The following is a 19,788-nucleotide window of genomic DNA, read 5'->3' on the forward strand; positions in this document are numbered from 1 at the left end:
CACCAGATGTCATCTGCCATACTCTGTTACAAATAGAAAAAAATCAGAGATGGAACTCTTACAGAAAAAAAGAAAGCAGCCAAGAAGACATTGGTAATCTCCCACCTATGTGCTTACTTTCTCACCTCTGAAAACTTCTTGACTCTAATATATGCATGGATAAATATTTTCCTTAATCAGGATATGGGAAGGCAACACACAGGCCTTGCCTCAGATACTCCCTGGCTATGTGAACCTGGAAAAGTCACTTAAGTTCTCTCAAGTTCAGTTTCCTCATGAATAAAATGAGGAGTTGGATCCCTTCTAACTCTTAATTAAAGATGTTCATCTTTGTTGCACTCTGTTGCACTATCCTCTTTCTTAATCTGGACTCCTAAGTGAGTGAATTCAGATTTGCATTATTCTCTACCTATGAATCCCTTACTCCTGTATGCTATCACTGCTCTAGCTTTGCTAAACCCCAACCCCAACAAGCTACATACAAGCTAAATAGAAAATAATTAACAAAGGCAAGACACTGGAATAAAAAGGGTTAGAAAATCCTCTCTGTATGTGGGATTTTAGTAGAGACTTGAAGGAAGCCAAGGAGGACAGGAGTCAGAAAAGAGGAGATGAGGAGGGTTCTAGGTGTGGGGCACAGTCAGAGAAAATGATCTCCTTAACCCATGACTTCCCTCCATACACTTTACAATCCAGCTGTATTGACTTGCTTGTTAACTCTCACCCATAACACTGCATTTCCAATCTTTCATGCTTGGAGTTCTTTCCCTATGTACCTTGTCTGTTAGAATCCTTGGTGTCCTTCAAAAGTTAATTCAAGTGCCTCCTTCAGAGAGCCATTCCTGGTCATCATAGCTGCTTTTGTTTTTCCATGCAACATTCTACTTTCTCTGTTTGTATCTTCAATATAGTCATATGTGTTTGGTCCAGGAGTCATTGAAGATTGCTTCACCCCCAAAAGAAAGAAATATTTTTATTGGGAAGATGATGGAGAGTGGTAGAGATGTGGAACCTTAGCCAGAATTTTCTGTGGTAAACATTTCCCACATGAGATTGCCAATGTTAATGTAAGGTTAATGGTGGGTAGGGGGAAGAGTTAAAGATCTTCTCTGCCCATTAATAGGTCTTAATACCTTTTGTTAATTTCTATTGAGGCATTGGATCAGAGGGTCATACCCTCCAGTTCTGAAAAGTGTATATATACTCTGAGATGAGGTTTTACATTGGGGCTTACTTGCTGGAAGTGTTTGGCCAGATGAGACTCTGGGTAGCTGCTAAGGAGCCCCACCCCTGCCACAGCCTCGTCCCCCCACCCTCCCGCCCCCTGTCCCCCGGCACTTTGAAAACCCAGATGTTGGTGCTTTTCTCTCTGGTCACTATGTTCGTATGTAATGGTTAGACAGTTGGATCTGTCTGTTGTTCTGGCACGTATGCATTGCTTATGGTAAGGCAGTTAGAAGCCCTGTCTCTTAGTCTTTATTTCTCTGTTTACATTTTCTCTTGAGTTCAGGGTGCTGACTTTATCCCCTGAACTAAGTGAATAATATAAGTATTTGATTAAAGTGAGTGTTGACTCCTCAAAAGTCATTTTTCTTTAAAAATGAAGCAGATCTAAGAACCTGTACAGCAGGCTCTCCTGTGTATGCCAGGGTCCTTGCTGTTACAAGGTTGAGCAGTCACATTCTCCTTGATGGGTTGGGGAGAAGCCTTGGAAACCAGGGACATAGTAGTACAGAGAAAGGCCAATCAAAGAACCTGTTAGCACCCTCTGTACGGCAAGCTTCTGTGTCTATGGTGAGACTAATTTGGTTATACCCTTTTATAGGAGGGAAGAACATCACTTCTCCATTTTCATCCTTTGTCTACTTTCTACTTTCATGCATTCCCAGGGAAGCAAACAATGCTGTTTCTCTTTTGGCTTCTAACTACAGTAAAAGGACCTGGCACATTTAGAAGTAGTGTCTCTTTAATGCAATAACTTTTACCTTCTTGTGATATTTTATAACTCTATTAAAACTGCTGAGTTTTAATATAATTTATCAATTCTACTTACTCAAATGCATGCACACAGTTTGAGAATGAAGGGAGAAAGGCCAGAAGGAAAGTACTACAAATTATTGAAGGCTTGCATAACAAAGTAGGATTCTATAAGTACCAACTGGTGGGGGGTTGGGAAAGCAACTCAATTTCCAGGGATCAGAATTTATTTCTTTGACAGAGAAAAGGAACCATACATAGCAAAATACTCAGGAATAATAAGTAACATTCCAGGAATTCTAGTCCTTCTTCTGTCCAAAACTGGAATCAAGTTCTATTTTAATTTATTATTTTATTTTACTATTACTATTAAAATAATACCATCATTTTAATTAATAACTATTTTATTCCAAAGAAAGCTAATATATACTTCTCCTACTATTTTGGAATTGTAGATCATAGCAAATAATTTTGAAGAAAAAAGAGCTAGTTTGTGTTGCATTGATATTCATTGTTTTTTCATCATTTCTTTTTAGATCTAGAGTTAGAGGATCTGGTTTTGAATCTTACCTCTTAGTTTCTTATATGGAAAATGAGAAGGTTGAACTAAATGGCTTCTGAGATCCCATTGAACCCTGAATCTATGATCCTTTCATTGACTTTTAATTGATTCCCTTTTCCTCTTAGTTTCTTTTATTTGTATCCATATGATATTTTCTTTCCTTAATATCACATTTTTTGATTATTTTTTCCTCTCCCATATTTTTAGTTTCAGTTATTATCTATATTCCCCTTCTATTTGATTCTTCCTATGCATCCTAACAGTCAGTTTCATTGTTTTCTTTTTTTCCCTTTCTTTCAAGTTAGTTCTATTTGTATGAAAGCGTAATATTTAGAGAAACATTCTAACTATCACTTTCATCCAAATCAATTAATTATGACATGTTGGTACAATGGGCTCACCAGAGATCCAGAAGTACCAGCAACTCCAGTTTTGTTGGTGTGTAGAACAAATTTTGTTCAAAGAAATTCTTGGAAATATTTAGCCTATAGGCCACACATTTCCCACCTTCACTTGTAACACTGACTTTCTAGTGTTTTTTTTGCACTCTGCGTTCTTGAAATTTTTCTTCCCACTCCATTTTCCTTTTTTCTTTATTTCTTTTGGCTTCTCAGAACATTTTCCCTCTAAGTATGCTCTCCTTCCAGTATTTGGATTTATTTTAAGTGTGGAACAATACACAAGTGCCCCTTGATTGAGATGGTGTGTAGCACTCAGGATATCCCTCTCCCACTAAGGAATCCCTTTGAGCTCTGTATCTATACATGTAGATTACATGTGTTTAATCCCATGGGAGCACTGTTGTTTGCCTTTCCTTCTTAAAGAGGACCATGACATCAGGAAGGTGATGCCATGACATGCAAGTGAACTGGATTTAAGTGAGGGAGGGCTGTGCAGAGTCACCAGGCTCACTTTCTTCTCTGGAGCCATCTGGGTCCAGTGGCAAGACATAGATCAGGAAGATTGGAGATGGCTTTGGCACTTTTCTCTGTTCACATAGCTTTACCTGGGGGTACTCTGTCCAAAGGAGTGTGCACTTTGATTTCTGAAATTTTTCCTTTGCTTAGTGACCATGCCTTAAACCAAATCATTCTGACTCTCATTGACTGGCTGACAATAAGTTCCAGGCCAAGCCAAGGGAAGGTAGTCTGCACCTGAAGGTGATGGATCAAGCTCTTTTTCTCACTCTCCAGGAATCTTTACACCCTGTCCAAGACCATTAGGAAAAGTCACTTAAGTTTGAATTTGAATCTGGTCTTGGACCTCTTCAAAAAGGATAGAGTTGAGAGGTAATCAATGTACCTTCTAAATAAAGTAGAGGACTGCAGCTTATCTCCTCCACACAAAAGAAATGTTTAACTAGGAGATTCCCAAACACATATTATCAACAAATAGCAGTAATTTATGACTATAGTTATACTTTCCTAGAACATCAAAACAAGAAGTAGTTCAGTGAATTGTTAAATTAACATTTCAAATTTTAACTTGGTTTTGTACTGTCCAAACAATTCCCTATAGGTCTGTTTCCTCAGAATAACCAGGACAGAGGTTGAGCTCATCCTCTAGCTGGTGGTCATATTCTCCAAGGGCTGAGCTCTATCACATTCTTGCTAGTAATCAGTTTTGACTGAGGGACCCAGAAACTTAAGACCTTTTGAATTCATAAAGTTTCCTTCAAGGCTAGACATGTCTGGCTGAGGATTTCTGTCTGGCCACCTAAGCTCTGCGATGGAATACAAAACAAAAGAACTCAGAGGCCCATGTTTGAACTCAGGCTCTTTTAGGCTCTTTTAAGGGGAGAGAAAGGGAGAGAGAGAGAGAGAGAGAGAGAGAGAGAGAGAGAGAGAGAGAGAGAGAGAGAGAGAGAAAGACAGAGAGAGACAGAGAGAGACAGAGACAGAGACAGACAGAGACAGAGAGAGACAGAGAGAAAGAGGGAGAGAGAGAGAGAGCTTTTTTTAATGTCCCACCCCCTCCAGCAAATCTATAGATCTCAGTTTTTTAACCTATAAAATAAGAGATTTGGCCAATATAGTTCTAAGATCAACACATATGGTAGTATGATTTGTGAAGGAAACAGAAATGAAGAATGTGGTAAAAAGAGGAGGTACCCTAGGAAGGAGTTAATGACAGGGAATGAAAACGTAGAAAATAGGCTCATTAATCTCCAGGATTTACTTATCTTTAGGCAACAAATAACAAGCTCATGCAAAATCTGAAAAATGCATAAATTTTTTTTAGAACCCTTTACTTCAAATGATTTAATTTTTACCACTGTAAATAAAATTTCCACATTTCTGTAATGATTTCTCATATGGAATTTTATAATTTAAAGAAAAGGGGTACCAAAGAAAAATTTCTTCTAATTGAGAGTTTATGAATTGTTCTTATCTGGTGCTGACCAAGGCAGGTATGTTTAATTGTCTTTGGAGTTGTGCTGTCCCCTAGACCTGCTATTATTTAAATCCCTTCGTTGACCTCTCTCTTATGTCTGGGTTCAATCCCATTCCAAGGCTTTATTCCTCCTTTCATTCCTAAGGTCCAGCACTCTGCACCACACATTGCCTTTGTCACTCTCACATCTTGTCTGTCCCTTCTCTTTACAATCACATAGTCTATTAGATGCCAATGTTTGCTGCGAGGGTGCATCCATGAAGTTATTGCATTTAGGTAAACGGAAGACAGTGTTGGTGATGAGAAGGTCCTGTGATGCACAAGTCTTCAGCAGTAAATGACCATTTGCTGTTGCTGTTTCCAACTCCATTCTTCTCTAGGACTCCCTGCCAAGTCTGGTAGTCTGAGCCTACTCTAGCATTAAAGTCACCCAGAATTATAAGCTTGTCCTTTTGGCACATTGAAGATAAGGGTCTCTAGATCTTCATAAAATTTTTCTTTGACTTCGTCAGGATTTGTCATGGTGGGCGCATAGGCACTGATGATGGTGGCATGGTATTTTCCTACAAGTGGCAATTGCATTGTCATGAGCCAGTCATTCACTCCTTTTGGCAGGCATTTCAGCTTGCTGATTAGATTAGTTTTTATTGCAAAACCCACACCAGCTTCACGGAGCTCCCCTTCACTGCACCCACTCCAGAAAAAGGTGTATCCAGCTCCAGCTTCAGTAAGCTGGCCTTCATTTGCCAACCTTGTTGCTATTTGGATGCGATACCTGTTGAGTTCTCTTGCAACAAGAGCAGTTCTTTCAGGTCTACTGGATTTTGTGTTGTCTATTAGTGTGCGTATGTTCCATGTGCCAGTGGTAAGTGGAATCATCTTTGCAGATGTTTTCATACATTTTGTACATTTTATTTGTGTTTCAACTGCGTAGTGGGATTCCCTGCCTGCTGTGGTAAACCAGGCCAGGGTTGGGTAAACAGACAATGTTTAAGGCCCCTTTTCTAGCCCCCTTCCTCACACCAGGAGGTGAGCAGTGCAATCCTTAAAAGGCTGCTCAGACACCCAGGGACTGCCAAGTCCCACTGCTGCTTCCAGTGAGAAATGATCTTTTGACCTGGGTCGCCTGTTTGCAGGGTTGTGACTACAGCTCCCAGTATATCCGCACCTGCTGCTTCATCACTTGCCTATTGCCACAGGACTTTGAGGCATAATAGTGAAATGGTATGGGTGATGCCTTTTGATTCATGTGTAAATTGGATTTTAGTGAGGCAGAGTTGCAGGAAGCCGTCAGCCTCACTCTCTCCTCCAGAGTCATCATAGTGAAGTGGCAGGACAGAGTCAAGATGACTGGTGATGGCTCAGGTTGCAGTGGATGACCTTGGCGTCTTCAGTGTCTAACCAAGCTCTAAGTGCTCCACGTTGTCTGCTTCATCTGCCTTCATGGATGTTGGAGCAAATTGTTCTCAGACACCCATTCCATGAGAGGAAGTCTTCACATGCTTGGGGTAGAAACCCCTCAACTCACCAATGGGTTTGAGAATGCTTGGTTACCCTCAACCTGGTTTGGCTCGTCTGCCAAAATGGTTAATGTCAACAAATTAGAGCTCTTTTCTGAGTGTGAACAGTTTGTTGCTAAGTTAGAGCAACAGTTTGTTGCTAAGTTGAGCCAACACACAGCTGACAACAGTGAAGCAGAAAAGGAATGGGCAGCTCTCAGAGATTTGGTGCACAGCACTGCATTTGCTTATCTGGGTCAGAACACTTGAAAACACCAAAACTGGTTTGATGAAAATGATGGGGAAATTCAGAACCTGCTAAATGAAAAATGAGGACTCCACAGGATTTACCAGCAGGATAGTTCATCCACCTCTAAGAAGGCAGCATTTAATTCCATCAAAAGCAAAATTCAAGCAAAGCTCAGAGAGATGCAGGATTCCTGGCTCAGTAAGAAGACAGATGAAATTCAGTTTTATGCTGATAGTAACAATCCAAAGAGCTTTTATGATTCCCTGAAAGCTATTTATGGACCACAAACCTATGGTGCATCACAACTACTCACTGCTGATGGAGCCACATTGATTAGTTATAAGGACATGATCCTAGAGAGATGGGTTGAACACTTCCACAGTGTTCTCAACAGACCACCATTAATCAATGCTGAGGCCATTGGTCATTTACCTCAAGTTGAAGTCAATCCCTCCTTAGCTAAACTTCCAAATGAAGAAAAGGTTTTGAGGCCATTAGGCTCCTCTCATGTGGCAAGGCAACTGGTGCTGATTCTATTCCAGCTGAGACTTACAAGGGGGACCATTACTCATACAAAAGCTGACTGAAATTTTCCAGGTTATATGGCAAGAGGAGGTTATCTCCCAGGAGTTCAAAGATGCCTCCATTGTCCATCTCTATAAAGGTAAAGGGAATAGATTGTCCTAGAACAATCTCAGGAGGATCTCTCTCTTAGTCATTACTGGCAAAATTCTTGCTAGAGTCCTCCTTAATAAACTAATCCTTCACCTGGAAGATGGTCAAATACCTGAGAGCCAGTGTTGCTTCAGAAAGGCCCGAGGAACAGTTGATATGGTGTTTGCTGCCTGACAACTCCAGGAGAAAAGTTAGAAGAGCAGAGGTCTGTACACAATGTTTGTAGATCTGACCAAGGCCTTTGACACTGTTAGTTGCGAGGGCTTATGGAAAATTATGTCAAAATTTGGTTGCCCGGAGGAATTTGTCAATATTGTATGTCAATTTCATGATGGTATGTTTGCCTGGGTTCTGGTTAATGGACAATGCTCTCGTGCCTTCCCAGTCACCAGTGGAGTGAAACAGGGCTGTGTGCTTGCTCCTATGCTTTTTAGCATGATGTTTTCAGCCATGTTGACAAATAGTTTCAATGAGGATGAACATGGCATCAAGGTCAACTACTATACTGATGGTAAGTTCTTCAATTTGAAAAGTCTGCAAGCCAAGATCAAAGTGGAGGGAGTGTTGGTGCATGATTTTCTGTTTGCAGATGACTGTGCAGTCAATGCAGCCTCTGAAGCTGAGATGCAACAAAGTATGGATCACTTCTCTGCTACCTGTGCTAATTTTGGCCTAATAACACCAAGAAAACACAGGTGCTTCATTAGCCACCACCACACTATTCGTAGGTGATAGCATCGGGTACAAGAAATGGAGAAGTTTTGAATGCTGTGGATAAGTTCACTTACCTTGGTAGTGTACTTTCCAGGGATGTACACATTGCCTATGAGTTTGATGCATGCATTGCCAGAGCTAGCTCAGTGTTTGTGAGACTCCAAAGAAAAGTTTGGAAGAGAAGAGGTATTAGATTGACTACCAAACTGAAGGTCTTCAGAGCTGTTGTGCTGACCTCATTGTTATATGCCTGTGAAACATGGATAGTCTACCAATACCATGCCAGAAAACTGAATCGCTTCCATTTGAACTGTCTTAGGAAGATTCTGAGGATCACCTGTCAGGATAAGGTACCAGACGCTGAAGTCCTTGCTCAAGCTGAACTGCTAAATATTCAAACTATGCTTCAGAGAGTGCAACTCCAATGGACTGGCCACGTTGTTCAAATGCAAAATGTATGTTTGCCAAAAAGACTATTTTATGGAGAACTCTCATGGGGCAAGCAATCACATGGTGGCCAGAAGAAGCAATACAAGGGCACATAAGGTCTGTCTCAAGAACTTTGGATTGACTGTGCAGCATGGGAGACACTGGCACAGGACTGCTCAGCATGGTGTGCCCACATTGAGAAGGATGCTGTGCTCTTTGAGCAAAGCAGAATTGAGACAGCACAAAGCAGGATACACAGATCTGGGATATCCACCCCAAATATTCATATGGACTCTCTATGGTAGAGCATTCCAAGCTTATTTTGGTCTGATCAGCCAGTCGAACACATTGAAATTTCACTTTACATGGTGATGTCATTTTGGTCCTCTTCGAAGACGAAGGACAACAACCAACCTAAGGTAGACCCCCTCCCTTTAAAAATGAAACAACAGGAAATCCTTTCCATGTTTCTTTACCTTTGTGCTCTGTTACTTATAGACTCCAGGATAAAATAATAGCTTTCTAATGGTAACCAGTTGGACCTTCAAAGTCCCAAGTAAGAAGCATTTCTAGTCTCATAGGAAACACTACAATGAGTCTAAATGCTGTCCTAACTGAAAAAGGAAAGCCAAAAGTCATTTCTACTTTGTCTCAACATTTTTCTTTCTTCATGGCTTCTCCTTCAGGTACTAAATGTGAGACTCATGTTCCCCTTTCTCTTTTATTGCCACTTACCTATCCTGTGTACTATTCTCTCTTGTTTAACTGCTGAGTACGTCTTATTCCTATTGAATTGTAAATTCTTTGAGAGCAAAGAATATTTCTGGTTACATTTATACTCCTCACAATACCTAGTGCAGTATCCTGCATGTGGTATGACTTTAATCAATATTCGTTGAGTGAATGAAAACACTGGCAAAAAAAATCTCGTGATATCTGATATATTATTCATGATAGGTAAAACAATGCATTTCTGGTGCTGAGACTTTACATATGCAACATGCTAAAGTAGCTGACATGTTAGGCAAATGAGTCATTTGCAATGCCCTTAAAAATATTCCATGTAATTGGTTTACAAGGTCCTTGAGGGCATAATCTGTCTTTTGCCTGTTTTTGAATCCTTCGCACTTAGCAGCACAATTCCTGGCATACAGTGGGTACTTAATAAGTGTTTATTGATGCTTACTCCTCTGCCAATAGACAGTATACAGTAAGCTTTAGAATACTATCTCCTTTCCTTCACTCTTTGTTTAGGAAAGGCCTCTACCCTACAATGGTGAAATTTTCCATCATGGTTGGTTGGTTTTGTTTTTGTTTTATTGATATCCCTAGTGCAATACATTGTTATAGTAGGTGCTTAATAGATGCTTGCAGGATTTGATTTGATTAATCTTACAAGCATTTATTAACAACTAAATCTGTGGTATTGATCTGTGGTAGGAAAAATAGGGAAAGGTTGCCCATGACGTATTTTTTAAGTTTAATCCTCATTATTAATGTTTTCTCCATCACTTTCTGACATCTAGAAAATCAACAAAAGAGTAAACCAAGCACTGGATGGTAGGGTTTGGCAATTTTTAAGGTGTGAATGATCACACTGAAATATTTAACAATTGACTCTACCAGTTTTTAGGAGCTGGTGCCAACATATCCCTGGATTTATCTATTTCAAGTTATTTTGGCCACTTATGATTGTTTTTGCTACTTTTTGTCTTCCATGTCCATCCTTGACAAATAATGATGGTTAAGTAAATGTCCAGAATGACAGTGCAGTAGAAGGAGTGATGGCCCTGAAAATAAGAGGACTGCATTCAAATCTGACCTATAAGTATTAAAAGCACAATGAATGATACAATAAATAATGATGAAGACAGAGAATAAGATGAAAGCTAGGTTCTGAAGACAAATCAAGTTTAGGGGAGCTAGTGTTTACCACAATCAAATCTTTTGAATAACTTAAACAAGAAACAGAGAAATATTGAGTCCAAAATATCCAACTCCTCTCTTAATGAAAACTTTTCTGATTTAAAAAACCCAACTTTTGAATTATGTGTTATAAAATAATATTATTTAATTTGAAGAAAAGTCTCCTAGTGCACATATGAAGAGTTTATTTCCATATTAAATGTTTGCTAAGCAGTAGGTTTTTTTTTTTTTCCTCAGAACATTTCCGGTTTTCAAACTGAAGCTAAAATTGTTGGATTGGAACCAATCACTGCCTATTCAGTTAGTGTATCAGCATTTACAAGAGTTGGAAATGGCAATCATTTCAGTAATACTGTACTATTCACAACACAAGAATCAGGTTAGACACAGTTTTCTGAACCTACAGATTTTTCATTTTGTATTAACACATTTTTTTCCTTTTCAGTTAACATGACAAAGCATCAATATTTTCTAGTCTGCTAAGAATTTCAGTGCTGCGAGATAAGCCAGGTTTTATTGTTGGATGTTTAATATAAAATGTTTATTCTTCCTTTTGAAATGAAATGGTTGAAATTGGGGATTTGTTTGGAGGAAAAGTTAGCTAATTTGGAAGTAGCTAAATCATAAAACCTTTAGAGGCAGCTAGATGAGAAAGAGGTAAAGTCATTCCGGTCATCATTTTTAACAAGTTGATTTGCTAAGTCATTAATTAAATAATGACTTATTTAAAACAACAACAGTATATAATATATAAGATGAGGATTTATCGTGAATGATGATGGTTTAAAAAAAAGTCAGTAATTTATTTAAGCATTCCAGTTTCTACTTCTTACCAGTTAGGACAACTGCAAAGAACTGTAGGATGTAGTTAGTTTAATCACTTGCCTGTTACATCATGCTTTTGTGCATGATGGAAGTTGGGCTGAACTACCTTTCATTTATATCCTATCCAGAAATGACATCAGACATGTTCTTGTTCTTCTCTCCAACTGGTATGCCTTATAGGCATTTACTGCCATAGTCATCATGTTAAATGAGTGGACCAAAACCCTTTACCTGAGAATGTAATGAAAGGATTTTTTTCCCATTATAGTATTCTCTAACCATATACCAAATAGTGTATATGTAGACTGAACTATAATAAAATGAGATAACTCCTCTTTTACTGTATGAATGCTAATTTTGATACTTGTTTATTTTTCAAGTTCCAGATGTTGTTCAGAATGTTCATTGTATAGCCACCAGTTGGCAGTCAATTCTGCTCAAGTGGGATCCCCCTAAAAAGGCAAATGGAATAATTACGCATTATATCATAACAGTTGAAAGGAATTCTACCAAAATAGCTTCCCAAGAGCATATGTACAATTTCCAAGAACTTCTATCAAATACTCCGTATGTGTTTAAAATACAAGCCTCTACATCTGCTGGGGAAGGAAAAGAAGAAATATGCAATGCTAGTACATTACATGAAACAGGTAATCTTTTTTAGCAAAATGAATATATCTCACAATTGTAAAAATTACTTTAAATATCCTTCTCTTACGTACCAGGTGTCCTAACCCCATTTTAAATGAAAGCATTTTGATCTGCATTTCTTTCTGATATGAATATGTAAGTTATGCAAGTTTCCAGTCCCTTTGCATAATAATGGGGCTACATGGGGTGAGGGAGTGACTGGGAAAGGTGGGAAAACAAGAGAAAAGAGAGGAGTAAGAATCTAGCGCTATAACTTTTATATAAATATTTTCTGTCATATATCTTAGAGTACAATTTAAAAATGAAACAATTATTTCATCAGTGTGGAAACATTGAGTAGGTATCAGAAAGTAGATTAGGGTGAGCTCTACTACCTACTCCATTTCCCTATCCCACAAAAGTGACTTCAAACCAACTTCTCAGAATCTCTGTCTCCCCCAAAGCCAAACTGAGAGTGTGCTTTTGGTCACATGCGAGGTTATTTATGACTCTTACCATGGATACAAACATTCTTATTTATGGTACTGCAAGGAATTCACCTAACTCAAGCCATCAGCACTAGTCTGGTTGTAGATACCATAACTTCCTTTCTTAAGTCTCAAATTCAGCCCCAACATTCAAGCACCCACAATACCCAACATGGGATGTTCTACAGGGAGTAATTTATTCAGTTATCTGAATAATTTATTCCATTATCTCCCTAATTGGGAGAAAGGCAGGACTGAAAGAGAGCTTTTCTTTACAGTCCCAAGTCTCGTATTACGACAAATCTTTTTTTTTCAGATGCCTTTGGCATATGAAACAAAGGTTGCTGATCCCTCCTGTATAAGTTGTTTTCAGATTTCCTTTTTGGAGCTTTTCTCCAGGATTGTATCTCCAGGTTTACAAAAGGAAACATCAATCTCTTTAAGACAAAGGTTCTTAACCTAGTACCCTTTCTTTCTTTAATATTTTAATAGTTATCTTACATTATAATTGATTTTCATTGGTATCCCATATGTTTTATTTTATGCATTTAAAAATATTTTTCTGAGATGTTCATAGATTTCACCAGACCATTAAATAAAAGGAGCCCATGCTTGAAGATCTATTTCATAAGAATGTATAAGAAAAGGGATGTAAACCCAGATATGTCAGATAATGGATCTCCAGATACATGGAAATCTATTTGATCTGTATTTTAAAAGTAACTTGATACTTTAGGACCAATAATCACCTAATCCTTAAATCTGGCAACTTTAACTTCTGTTCTCCCATCCTTCTGGTCTTCTATAGTTGTTGACCAACCCACCCTCCTGCACTCTGCACTCCCATGATATTATCTTTTTCTTGTTTCTCCTCCTTTCTGTTGATTTCTTCTTCATCACTTTGACAAATCATCACACATTTTCTGAAATTCTTTACTGTGGAAATACTCCAGGACTCTGCTCTGGGTCTACTATTCCTCTCTTTGCATATCCCCTCTCTGCAATCTCTTCAGCTTCTATGGGTTGTTATCTTCTTTACATAGATGACTTCCAAATCCATGTATTCAGCATTAATTTTTTTCCTTACCTCCAATCCTGCTCCTTTAACTGCCTGCTCGCCTTCTCCACCTGAATATCCCAACAGTGTCTAACACTCCACATGTTCCAAATGGAGCTCATCTTTCTGTAAAGTTTCATCTCTCCTGTACTTTCTATTTCCCCTTCAGGGCATGACTATCTTTCCAGTCACCCAAGTTTGTAACCTTGGCATCATCCTCAACTCTGCACTGTCCCTCAACATCCTTATCACAGATAAACTTCAGTGATAGAAACTGTTATCTTTGTAGTGGTGGCTGTATCAAATAGTCCCAGAAAGATCTCTCTTTTCTCCATAGCTATTCTGGGAGGAGTTCTCTTCTGTGCTGTATAATTCTTTCAGCCTTGATGAAGTGAGGATTTTTCCATGCTTCTGTACCTGTAACTCGTCCATTCATTTCATTTTAATTTCTCTGATTCAGTTAACTGGAAAATGACAATTTTACTGCCCCATCTCAAATAAATTCCAATTTGCTTCATGATTATATAGGAATTAATTTTTAAAACCAAAGGGGTAAATATATCACTCACAATAAACCTCAGTTCTCTCTTTTTTTGTGGAATACATATTAAGGTAATCATTTTCTCAGAAAAACTTTCATTCTTTGTTCATAGATCATAATATTTATAATTCTTTAGTGTGCAAATATAAATAATAATAATCCATCCTTATGTTTTACATAGGGATAGAGACTGGATTTATGACTTCATTGAGAGAGGGTATTCCCCGATGAAAGAAATTCTTTCTACTGATGTCATATGTCATTGTCTGTGCAGCTTATATTTAGAGAAAGTTGTTTTGAGCATGAAGAAGGGGATCCTAGGATCATAGATTTAGAACTAGAAGTTTTGGAGTACAACTCCTTCATTTCACAGATAAGGCAATTGAGATTTAGAAAAGTTTGAGTTGCCCATAGTTACACAGCTTGATATCTAAAAAAGGATTCAAGCCCAGGTCACCTGAAACATCTACTTTAGTCATGGTATGACCAAGCTGCCTAGGTCACATAGTCAGTATATGTCAGAGAAGGTATTTGAAGCCAGGTCTACCTTGTTTTGAGACTGGTTGTCTATCCACTATATGAAACTGACTTTATTTTGTATACACATGTATACACACATACATTCATACATAGATGTAATATATATGTATATTTATATGCATATGTATATATGTCCATATGTATTTTGACATGTGCATGAGGTATCTGTTCAATTTTCATTTCCATCATCATGATTTTTATAAACTTTACTCATTAAAATTTCACTTCAAAATTTCCATCAAGCACACTTGTTGATATTTAAGTAGTAAAAGATTTTTGACATCATCTGGGTTTGCTGATTATTAATCATGAATTTAAAATGCTCCTTTAAAATTATTCCAAATAAAATCATTTCATCTTTTTTGAAATAGTTTCCCAATCCTGGTACTTGGTTGCCTTTATGATGGCTACAATCATTCTTAAGAACATTTATTTATGTTTTCTATGTTCACATGAATTGTTTGGTGATGAGCAGTGGGTAGGAATTGGAGCTTCATTGTTGGGAATGGAAACAGTTTTAAAAATGTTGTCAACTTTTAATTTATGGTGGTCTAAATTAGTCACAGAGTATACAGCCAGTACTGAGTCACTGACAATGCATTTGTTTTTGACATAAAGTGAAATCAAATTTGGTTCACTGTCTCATTGCACAGTGTCTAACCTTAACATTCCTTCAAGGGATTATTCAATTTTTAAATAAACAAACAAACAAATAAATAAGTGTGTGTGTGTGTGTGTGTGTGTGTGTGTGTGTGTGAGTGTATAAACTTGGTCATAACTGTGTACAACAAAACATGAATCATGAACATTGAATTTATTAGGAGATTAGGGTTTGGTGTTGGGGCCAGTTCCATTACTACAGTAAAACCTTTTGGAACAAGTAAGTTTAGATTATGACTCAAGAAAAGAAGAGCTACTTAGTAGTTACAGCAGCACTTTATGTCCAAATACATCATATGTACCATTTAAGGTAATATAGCAAGGACACGTGCATGCTTTCTATAGACTTTTAGGTCTTGGAATTAGGACAAAGGAGATGCAAAGACTATAGTAATCCAAGTTATATTCAACATCTGAAAAAGTGGGATGATTTCAAATTGATTTTATAATCCCCTCCTTCCTGCAGAAAAAAGTGGTATCTGAAAGTCTGTCTTCCCATAAAGTTCTTCCAGGTTTCAACATTTTAGGACAAATTGAAACAGGAAAATAATGGAAATAATGGAAAATAATTTCTTCAAGTATCCCCTTATTGAGTGAAGTAAGCTGAGCAACCATGACTGAAGGAATGGTCTGTGAAATAATAATTTGTTTATCATCAGTTTATTGCAATGGATAAGACTGGACCTGGATTTCATTGAGGGAAATGAGTAGTGAGAAAGCTTCCTGTTCCAAAGAACATCAGCATTTTCTCTGAGGCATAAAGGAAGAGGGTGATCTATAATCTGGAGGGCTTGGGATTTGTCTAGGATCATGTTGACTATGTATCAAAGGCAACACTTGAAACCAGGTTTTTCAAGCTTTGAGACTAGGTCTCTATCCACTGTTCTGTAGTGCTTATCAGTAACTATGATGATAATCCTAATGTATATATGTAAATATGTACATTTAAGTATAATGCACATCTATGTGAGGCTTTAAGGTTTACAAAAGATGTTTCTTCTTACAGTAGTCTAGAGAGACAGCTAGCCTATGGATTATGAGACAGTAAGTTGTTGTTCAGTTATTTAATCATATCTGACTCTTTGTGACTCTGTGGACAATACTGTCCATGACGTTTTCTTGTCAAAGACACTAGAGTGGTTTGCCATTTCCTTCTTCAATGGATTAAGGGGGAAAAAAAAAGTTAGGTGACTTGCCCAAAATCACCCAGCTAGTAATGTCTGAGTTCAGATTTGAACTCAGGTCTTCTTGATTCTAGGTCCATCACTCTATCCATTGAGCCAACTAGCTGCCTTATGAGACTGTATGGTGTAGTGGAAAGAACACCTACCTAGAAGTCAGAAGTTCTGTGTTCAAATCTTACGTCCTAAATAAGTCCCTTACCCTTTCAGGGCTTTAGTTTCCTCATCTGTAAAATTCATTGGACTAAGTGACTTCTAGGATCCTTCCTAGGTCTGGATGTATGCTTCTAAGATCAAAATTATTATCTCCTTCCAGATCAAAATGATTATCTCCATTTTGCAGATAAAGAAACTGAAGCTTTCAAAGATTGTGATTTTTTTCACGGTCATATAGCTAGTAAGAATCAGAGCCAGGAGACAAACCTAGCCTCCAGGTCCAGCCCTGTCTATTGCATTATGCTATCTCTAAACCCACCAAGATACAGATATTTAATGGAATGAAATTGGTTTCAGTTCACAGAATCATAGATCTAAATATATTCAATAATTATCTAACATATGGATATCAAACATATCAATATCTGAATATATTCTCCAAATTGAGGAGTTTAGTCACAAATGGAAGGGACCTTAGAGATGATTTAGTACTACCATCTTATTTTAAAGCTAGAGAAAATAAGTTCCAGAAGACTTGTCCTAAGTCCCAGTGCTCTCTTTGGTTCTTGACAATGTCCCAGTTAAGAGTATTAACTAAGAGTAGGAGAGGTAGCAAGATATGATGGAAATCAAACAGTCAATCAGCAATCATTTTTTTTTGTTCCAGAAACTGCACTGGGCACTAGGATTATAAAAACAAATGAGAGATAGTGAGATTCTTAATCATTGTGCAAAATTATACAAAAACCTGTCTCTTCCTCTTTCTCTCAATGGCACTTACAATCCATTCTGGTGCAACTCTTCTCTCTGTGGATCCTAAATACTGCCAAAATTATGATGACAACCTCTCTCCTTTCACCCCTTTAAAAAATTTCTATTTTATGACAGACTGAGAATAAAATCTATAATGTTATATTCATCAGTTGAAAAGTAGAAGCCATTGAGAAGATATAATACAGTCTTTCTTACTGTCACAAACCAAGCCAAAACACTATTTTGGAAGTACCTTTTTTTCCCTAGTGTACTTACCCAGTTTGATTCCCCACTATTGCCTTGACCCATGTGGAGGTAAGAGTTAGAGGTACATGATTGGGCTGTGATTCAGTTTGCTATTAAGGGAGCAAATTTCTTAGGTAAATTGCAATCACAAGTCTTGCAACTACAAGAACTCAGACTTCCATTATATATAGCAGTTCATCACAAATCAGGGGACAAGGTTTGTCTGTATTCATTTAAGTGCTTTACTAAAGATCTATTGTACTGGTACCATGACCAAATTTTTTTTCCCCTTGTGATAATCCTGAAATGAGAAATTTTTTTTCTTACCTAGTCAGATGGGCAATTGGTAGATTACCAAGTATTCATTTGCTGCTCACTTTGCACCTAATATTCTACTGGGCTATAGACAGGGTATGAAGAGACACAATCAATCAATGAACAAGAACTGGAAATCAAACAACCTACATGCATTTATTAGTTGCTCACTAGGTTCCAGGTGCCATACTAAGCGCTGGGAATATAGAGTCAAAAGCAGAAACAGTCTCTGCTCACATGGACTTTGTTATCTAGTACGGGGAGACAATATATACACATATGGGTGTATACAAAATAGATATAAGGTGATTGAGGTGTCAAGCATTATAAGTTGGGGTGTGTCAGGAAAAGGGGTATCTCGTGTAGAATGTGATACTTGAGACAAGACTTGAAAGAAGGTATGAGGGAGTCTAAAAGGCAGAAGTGCATTCCAGGCATGGGGGACAGTAAGGAAAGGAGGTTGGAAGATGGGGTGCCATATATGAAGAATGGCAAGATTGGACCTTAGTGTGCAAAGAAGGCACTAATGTGTTTTAAGACTGGAAAGGTACATTGGGGCTAGTCAGTAAATGGTTTTAAAGGTCAGACAGAAGAGTTTATATTTGATTGTGGAAGAAATAGGGGGTCGCTGTAATCTGTGGTTTATTGAATCAGAGAGTGACATGGTCATATTCAAATTTTAGAAAAATCAGTTTCATAGCTGTGTGAAGGATGGTTTGGAAAGGGGAGAGACTTAAGGGAGAGAGGAGACCAATTCAAATGGAGAGAAGATGAGTGCCTGAACTAGCAGAAAGAAGGCGTTAGATGTGCAAAGCATTATGATTATAGATTATGGTCTTCAGGAATCAACAACAGTGACATAAAGAAGGGACAACTCAGAAAGGAAACATCGTGGTGAAGTGGAAAACTCCAGGAGACTTAGGTAATAAATTGGGCAGGTTCATTAAATAACCATGTGACAAATGGGCAAATCATTTAAGCCATGGGCCTCAGTTTCTTTATCTGTAAAATGAAAGACTTAGATTATGTAATCTCTGAGATGCCTTCCTATAATTGGTTTCAAAGATTTGCTTAAAAGAAATAAATTATGTAGTAAATTCAATAGAAAATGTAAAGGTCAAATCCCATCAGGAAAAATACCACTGAAAAGAATGGATACTGAGTTGGACTTGAAAGGATTTGGATAGTGGGAAAAGAAGAGGGAAATAGTACAGATATCAGGAAAGGGGAAAAATGTAGTAGAAACAGAAATGAGGGTGGGATGTGTGGGTAACAGCTAGAAGACAACTTGCCTGGCCAGATTAGCCCACAGAAAGAAGTAAGGTTGGATATTTAGGTATGGCGTATTATGATAGGTTATAAACTAACATAGAAATGAAGATTGTCTTGGAAAGGATTTTGCTAATAATGTAAGCAAATTAGTTAAAATGAAACTGTTGAAGAAAATGTTGTTTCTTTTATTGAAGTACTTGAGAAACATACATACATTCTAAATTGAATGTAAAAGTATATGTTATGTCTTTGCATTTATTTCCAAAGTATGTATTACGTATGATACAACTTATCTTTAATCTCTGTGACAAAAGAAAAATGACATTTTCTCTTTGTTAAGCCATGTTTTATACTATTTGCTGTTATTTAGGTATTATTATTAGGTATATTGCCCAGACTCATTTTGTCTAACTATAGGGGAAGGGATATCTGATGCTTTGGTACATTCTGCTGTAGTACTGAGGCCAGAACATTATAGTGGGAAATTACAGCTGGAAGAGACTTTAGATGGGACCTAGTTGAGCCTCTTTTTTTTTCAATAGATGGAGAGACTGAGGCTAAGAGAAGTTTAATGACTTACCTAAGCTTCTCAAAGGGTAAATAGAAGAGTCAGGATGTGAATTCAGGTCCTCTGTTTCCAAATAAAGAGTTTATAACACTACAGCCACATATTAGCCACTCAGTCAATGAACGTTGAT

The 19,788-nt window shown here is 37.7% G+C and overlaps 1 protein-coding gene across 4 annotated transcripts in view; it reads left to right on the forward strand.

Annotated features, from left to right (window-relative positions):
- PTPRQ (protein tyrosine phosphatase receptor type Q) overlaps positions 1-19,788 on the forward strand; it is a 315,483-nt gene that overhangs the window by 161,128 nt on the left and 134,567 nt on the right. For all 4 annotated transcript variants that reach the window (XM_072655471.1, XM_072655472.1, XM_072655473.1 and 1 more), the window contains 2 exons: positions 10,664-10,805; positions 11,632-11,901. In XM_072655471.1, the coding sequence (XP_072511572.1) occupies positions 10,664-10,805; positions 11,632-11,901 (412 nt within the window). The remainder of the gene's footprint in view (positions 1-10,663; positions 10,806-11,631; positions 11,902-19,788) is intronic.

The sequence above is a fragment of the Notamacropus eugenii genome, chromosome 3 (assembly GCF_028372415.1).
Source record: "Notamacropus eugenii isolate mMacEug1 chromosome 3, mMacEug1.pri_v2, whole genome shotgun sequence".
Classification (NCBI taxonomy): Eukaryota; Metazoa; Chordata; class Mammalia; order Diprotodontia; family Macropodidae; genus Notamacropus; species Notamacropus eugenii.